Raw genomic sequence first — 6,798 nt, 5'->3', positions numbered from 1 at the left:
TCCAACACTTGTAGATTTATTGTTTTCACTAGTGGGGGGCTTCGAAATAAAAGGCACAACAATATTAGGTTTGCAAGATCATGACGAGTCAACACGTTTCGAGTGAGAAAGAAAAACGGACAAGATGAAGAGGAGATAGAGGCCCCCAGCCAGGAGGAAGAGCGGGTACACAAGCAGAACAACACAACATGGTCCCCCGTATTCTGAACTAGTCAACGGTGTATAATAGAATGCCATAAATAGAGTAGCGCAGCACAAAGTTGTGCGACTATTTACAAGGAACACTAAAAACATCTGCTTGAACAAAAATACTAACAAAAAATTGGCCTCTACTTCTTCGCACTTAAAAAAAAGATACACTACCCAATCTTGTTACTCACAAAGGAACACTGCTGCTTGCATTAAATGCAAAAACCATCCTTGTTTTTTATTATGTATAATAAATTAACAAAGGATGCAAAGAGTCCCCTCTGAAACTGAACACAAGACTCCGTCCTAAAAAAAGAATGAGAGAACTAAAAAATGTGCGCACAGGGAACATATGACGAGAAGGTTTAAAAAAAATAAAGGAAAAAGTTGTAAAAGGAGGGGGCGGGGAGGTAATGTACAAGCAACGCTGTGGCAGCGGCCTTTTCTCCCCTCCCAGCAGACCAGTCTACTACAGCAACACCGTGCTCATTGCATGAAGCATGTGTGTGCCTGTGTGCGCATAGTTTTTCCTAAAGCCCCTCCCTCCCCCACAGTTTCCAACATTGCCACGCAAATGGCAGCTATCACAGTTCAGTCACTTGCAGCACTTGCACACTGGAACGGGCAAGAGGTGGGGGGGGGGGATGGGGGTCGGTCTTGGTGGAGAGAAGTGTCTTCTGTACAACACAGTCCTATGTACACAACACGCGCAGTCGCGCCAGAGTTCCAAAATGGTCGCGTGGATGTGCGCGTGCAGCCCTTGTGCAAGTGGAAACGACGCTTGGAGGAAGTGGGTCGCAGTGATGCGCGGTTTCTTTTCGCTCTTTGCCGGTTCTCTTGCCGGACGGGCCTAGCAGCTTCACGTGGACTTGGAGGCCCGCACTGAGATGTCGTACAGCATGTCAATGTCGTTCTGGTAGAACTGCTGGATCTTCTTGCGGCGGATTTTGTAGGCGGCTGTGACTAGCCCGGTGTCTGGCTGCCAGTCCTCGCGGCACAGCTTCAGCTTCGTTGGAATCTCCATCTTCTGCAGGTTGGCTGCAGGAGGAACAAAAAGAATGATTTTTTTTTTTTGCACTGCAATGCCTTTGCCAATGTTCTAACTGCTTTCTCAAACACCATACAACCTCGTTGACACGATAGTGTTACATACGATTTCTCTGTCAATGTTTGCAACTGAGGACAAAAAATTACCGAAACAATTGCGCTTATTTTTTGCCCGTTTATGCTTTCCTGAAAAAACATGATCTTTTTGGTACCGACATTCAGTACATCACCAAACTGCAATCGTACGATACATTTTCGGACCGCTTGATATCCTGTGTAGAACAGAAAATGTGCAAGGCGGGCGCCATTGAGAACAGTATACAGTTGAACCCACTTATAACGATACCTGTCGTTAACTTTTGTATGTTTTCCACTGTGAAATAACCTGCTTACTTCAATGCCCGATGCCGCATGATCAGTTATAACGATGAAGTCTGGCTGCTGGTTGTTAGAGCCGAAAGGTAGTGAAATGCGAAATCATTGAAAAGAAATATGAAACGAGAAATTCGAGCCCCTGCATGATGGGCCACTGCTCCAACAGCAGCCGCGCGCTCGTTTTCCAGCCATCTCCGCGTGGCTCTCTCTTGTCGCCAATTCCGCCCCTCCGAACACTAACAAGCTGCACCCATAGCTCTACGTCGCCCCACCCTCCAAAACACAAATGGACCGCACCAACTGCGTCGCAATTAGATTGCTCGCATGTTGCTTGCTGGCTCCTCATTCAGTGCAGTTCTGCGAACAGCTTAATCGCTCGCGTTCGTTTTTGTTGGTTGTGTTGAAGTCATTCCTGGCCACGGGGTTTCTCAACTTCGCTTGACTCACCGCCGAAACGTAAGGTGGCTAATCTGCCCGCTGATCTATCGGCAATGCACGAGGTTGCCAGTGCAAAGAAAGCACACAGCTATAGATTTGGAAACTAAGTGCTCCTAACCAATGAGACGATCGTCGTAAATGTGCCTGCATAGGATGGCGATGACAGTAGCGATGATGCGGTAGGGCAGGCTGCCTCAACGTTGTCCTCACAGGAGGCCCGGCATGATTCAGACCCTCCGAGGCTTCGTTTTCGCGAGGAACCTTCCAATGCACTACGTGGAGTGCTTGGATGCCTTGGAGAACAATGTCAGCAAGCTTCGCGTAAAGCATGCATGGCTGACGGACATAGGCTTTTCTTGTGCAAGCCAGTGAGAAGTGGCGAGATGCTTGTGGTGATCTCTCCTCAGCGTGTCTTCTGGATTTCTCAAGCTGGCAGGCTGCCGCAGCAGCCTTCTCGCAATTTTTAAAAGGCCCCTTTTGGGGCCACCAAAGTGATGCCTCGGCGAATGTCACACATCGCTTGCCACCTGCGACACCTATTTGCAGTCGTCATAGCAGCGTCATTCTTTAATGCCGACAGCCGCAGCTTGTTACACGCGATTGGAGCACCCAGGAAGCAGTTAAACGAGTGAACATGATCAGCAGTCGGGCAGAGGAAAGGGCACTGGCCTCCCTGCCTATGTAGTTCTCATATCAGCTCTGCCATCCTCTTATGTTGATTTTGTCATGCAACCTGGTTATAACAATTATCGGTTATGACAATAGAATTTTCATGGCACTTGAATATCGTAAGTGGGTCTGACTGTGCAGCCGTCGAATGTGGCAGCTTCACTGCAATACTCGCCTGCTGTCTCACGTGAGCACGTTGGTGCACAGTCAGTTTCTTATTCTGGTAAGAGCAAATCTTCACCGGGGCCGCCACACTGCATTTACAGCTATTGCCGCCAACCTTATTGCGATAAGATCTTCGTCTATCTGTTTCACAGCGCACGGTGCCATTGGAAGCATACTGAATGCTTTTAATAGGCGATGGCCCATATGCACCGCCATTCCCTACGGCAGGCGGTGGGAATTGAGCATCATGTTCCACTCCAGCGACATCGTATTTCAACGCTGCCCACGAGCTTGGTTTCCTTTAAGTTTCTGGTCGCCAGTGCAATAGAAAAACAACAAAGTGCATCTCTGGTCGCTCGGGCCCAACGAGCAATTATTGGGCATGCCAAAACCACCTTCAAGGCTGAATTCGAGGAGCGCAAACGTAAGCTCCTTCAAGGCATAAGAACAAAAATGCGGTACACGTATTGTGCTGCAGCAATCTGCACAACGCTTTGCATTACATACTTGAGCCTGCAAATTTTTTTAGCGACTTTGGATCGTACATTCTCCCGGTTAGCATGTTCTTTTTTTTTAAACAGAAACTACGAATGCGGTTCTACTGTGCAGTTGCACTTCATGTTTAACGAGCTGCTTATTGTAGAATGCATTGATGGAAGTCTGAAATGCTCAGTGCCACATCCGAAACGACTCCATTAAAGTCGAACTGAACATCAAGACTGTTCAACACTGACTCATCATAAATATCGATTGGAGGCCTAAGCCCACAGAACAGGGTACCACTTCACATGGATATATATAAACTGAGGGATGTTTACCACGATGTTAAATTCATTTTGCGGCACATTAGCCAGCATGGCTAGTAAAGGAACACAAGTATGATGCACGAAAAGAAACCTTCATTTAACAAAACATTTAAGGTTATCGCTTCATATCGCAATGTTATTAGGAAGGTAGGCCTGCATTTGTAACACCAATCAGCAAGCTCCAGCAGTTTCATGCGATTTGGCTAGCATGATGGCTCAAGGTAGCGACATTCGTTGATGCCAACACTTTCACGGCCCAGCCTGCCAATTCACCAAAGTTTACAATGCAAGAACAGTGTCGATGTGGCATTTCTGATCAAATTAAAATGTGATGAAAGTGACCAATGAATGCGACCGACATGGAACAGATACACGCCAGACCTTTCACATGTATCATGGTGTATGAGGCTAGAACAATGCTGCAGGAGTGCTGCGGGCTTGGGACAAACTAAACTGCTTGTAGATTGTGCCAACATTCGTCACATGAACAATGTAAGGTCTTACAATAGTGTCCAGTTAATAGCTTGAAACATTGCCGTGCATTTGCACTGACCATGGCAAATAGTGGGGCAGAAGCGATCTAGGTTTTCCAAGAGCTCTAACAAGAGCTACGTGCAAAGCACAGCAAATGGTAACACTTGTGGCGAGTGGTACACAGTCAAATCTCGATATAACGAATCCCGTGGGACTGCAGAAAATCTTTCGGTAATCTGAAAGGTCGTTATAGTGAAAGCCCCAAAATTAACCACTCCTCCCATCACCCCATCACTTCGTAAGTTGTCGCCATTTGAGCTATTCATGAAAACGATGCTGTTGGCTCGCGGCTCGCACTGTTGGTATTTTCCAGAGATTCCGCCGCCACACACCACTTAAGCACTGCGAGCAACGCGCGCAAAGCAGAACACCCAAACTATCGAACTTTACTAACCGCGTTGAGGCGAATTTTGCCGTCGCCAGCAATTTGACTTTCATTTGACCGCAGCTGCGCCGTAGCCTGGGGAACGCATCACGTGACTTGCCGCGCTGAGCTCTGCCGTCGCCACCGGCTTGGCACATGCTCTCTACAAGCTGGGTGACCACCCGCCCATGCGACTTGCTGCGCGCCTATCTAAGAGGAGTGCCGTGCTTGCCTAGTCAGTGCGAGCTTAGCCATGGATGAGAGGGAGGCCGGGCCGGCTTTGCGCTGTCATTAAGTGGCGTCTGACCACCCCACGGTTATCGCCCAGCGAGCATGTTCATGTGAGAGGGCCCAGAATGGAACAGGCATCGCACCGTCGGGATCAATGTAGTGACTGCATTTGCGCCCTGTCTGTTTGTGCTTCAACGCTGCACATGTTCGCAGCGTCTCTTTGCATGTCCAGCACTTGCGCTTTCCCTGTGGAACAACAGGCGTCGCACCGGCGAACGGTGTGTGTCTATCCAAGCCTAATCACAGTCGTGTCTAGCAACCTAGGCACAGCCGTCATACCTGGCTTAACAATGATTGTATACCCAAGTATAATAATTACAGCTAAATTATAGTTAACCAAGTGAAACAAAGACTTAACCAGGCTAAACCAAGCTATTGCTTTACATATCCAGGATTAGCTGAGCCAAGCTGCAGCCATTCTTCCAAAGCACAAGCGCACGTAAACACACTGTTCCGGAAAGTGTATAGTGCGACCATGCGGCATCCCCGCGAGTACAGCGGTTACATTTCTCCACGCGCTTAGCTAGTGTGGCCACAGAAATAAGGGCAAAAGAAGGAAGAGACGCGCCTCTGTCGTGAGACGACAGTTGTCTGGCCGGAGCATGCCCCCGCAAAGCCCAATGCGTCGTCGCCTCCGGAATAGATAAAACATTAGCTTCACATGTTCTTTTACCGAGTGCCGTCTCAGGATTTCTAAGGCGCCACTTCCTGTGCCTTGTCAGATAGCCTACTGTTTCAGATTCCCTGAAACATACACAGAAATCGAAGAACATCCCCAGATTTTGGACTACTAGTTGGTTGTATCGAGGCGTTAACATACACGGAAACTGAACAACGATCTTTATTCTGAAGTACTCGGTATTCTGAAGTTCGTAGTACTGAAATAGTTTTACATTGAAACCGTAAGAAGTCGTCTGGGGATTTCCGAAAAGTTTGGTAACTTTGTTAATGTGGTGTTCGTAGTAACGAGATTTCACTTTAGCGCAGCTGGAGGCACATGGCTGTTTAAAGTAGAATGAGCACACTGTTCCTGCACCTCCTTCACATTCCTTGCAACAGAAGTTCATGCATGCACACTATAAAGCACCGCTTTACGACTGCTGGGCTTACCTTTGCGGGCATGCGAGATGATGGCCTCAGCAGCCGCATTCACCACCACAGGGTCGTTGCAGAGCTGGTCGAAGGTCAGGTGGCCACGGCCCAGCTTGTCAGCAAGCATCTGCAGCTGTTTGGGGTTGGGCGCCACTAGCGCAACCAGGTATGTGTGGAACGAGTTTCCGTACACACAAAGGTTGTCAATCAGAGGGCAAGTCTTAAGCTCCGTCTCCACCTTGCCCAACGAGATGTACTCTCCGAACTGGAGCTTCACCAGGTCCTTCTTGCGATCTTTAGGAAGATATACAAAGGAGAGGAAAATTCAGGCACTAAACTTGAGGAACTCGATACATATCTGATGTTTTACAATAATAACATCAAGTTTTACAAAAATAGTGTTGAATGAAAAAGTTTTGCTAGATAATGGTTTTAACATGCATCCGCACACGCGCACACACACACACACACACACACACACACACACACACACACACACACACACACACACACACACACACACACACACACACACACACACACACACACACACACACACACACACACACACACACACACACACACACACACACACACACACACACGAGACATACTGGATTTACCATACAGTGCCACATGTAAGTTGAACTTATCTTTGCAAAAGCAGTCCAAATTAAGAAGGCACTTGTACTTGTCAAATTATAAGTGTACTTGTCCACGATACTGGTGTGGAACAGACTTCCCATGTGGCTGCAACACAAGCTTTAGCATTATTGGATTTATTTAGAAGTGAGCTCTCGTCAGTTTCTAGCAAATTATCCAAAGAAT

The 6,798-nt window shown here is 47.7% G+C and overlaps 1 protein-coding gene across 2 annotated transcripts in view; it reads right to left on the bottom strand.

Annotated features, from left to right (window-relative positions):
• Acsl (Acyl-CoA synthetase long-chain) overlaps positions 1 to 6,798 on the bottom strand; it is a 63,337-nt gene continuing 56,539 nt past the window's right edge. For both annotated transcript variants that reach the window (XM_075682280.1, XM_075682279.1), the window contains exons 13-14: positions 5,989 to 6,264; positions 1 to 1,227 (exon numbers count right to left, since the gene is read on the bottom strand). In XM_075682280.1, coding sequence (XP_075538395.1) covers positions 1,049 to 1,227; positions 5,989 to 6,264 — 455 coding nt within the window. In that variant the 3' untranslated portion in view covers positions 1 to 1,048. The remainder of the gene's footprint in view (positions 1,228 to 5,988; positions 6,265 to 6,798) is intronic.

The sequence above is a fragment of the Dermacentor variabilis genome, chromosome 2 (assembly GCF_050947875.1).
Source record: "Dermacentor variabilis isolate Ectoservices chromosome 2, ASM5094787v1, whole genome shotgun sequence".
NCBI lineage: Eukaryota > Metazoa > Arthropoda > Arachnida > Ixodida > Ixodidae > Dermacentor > Dermacentor variabilis.
The sequence above is the reverse complement of the archived record's forward strand: the minus strand, read 5'-3'. Positions and strand labels throughout refer to the sequence as shown.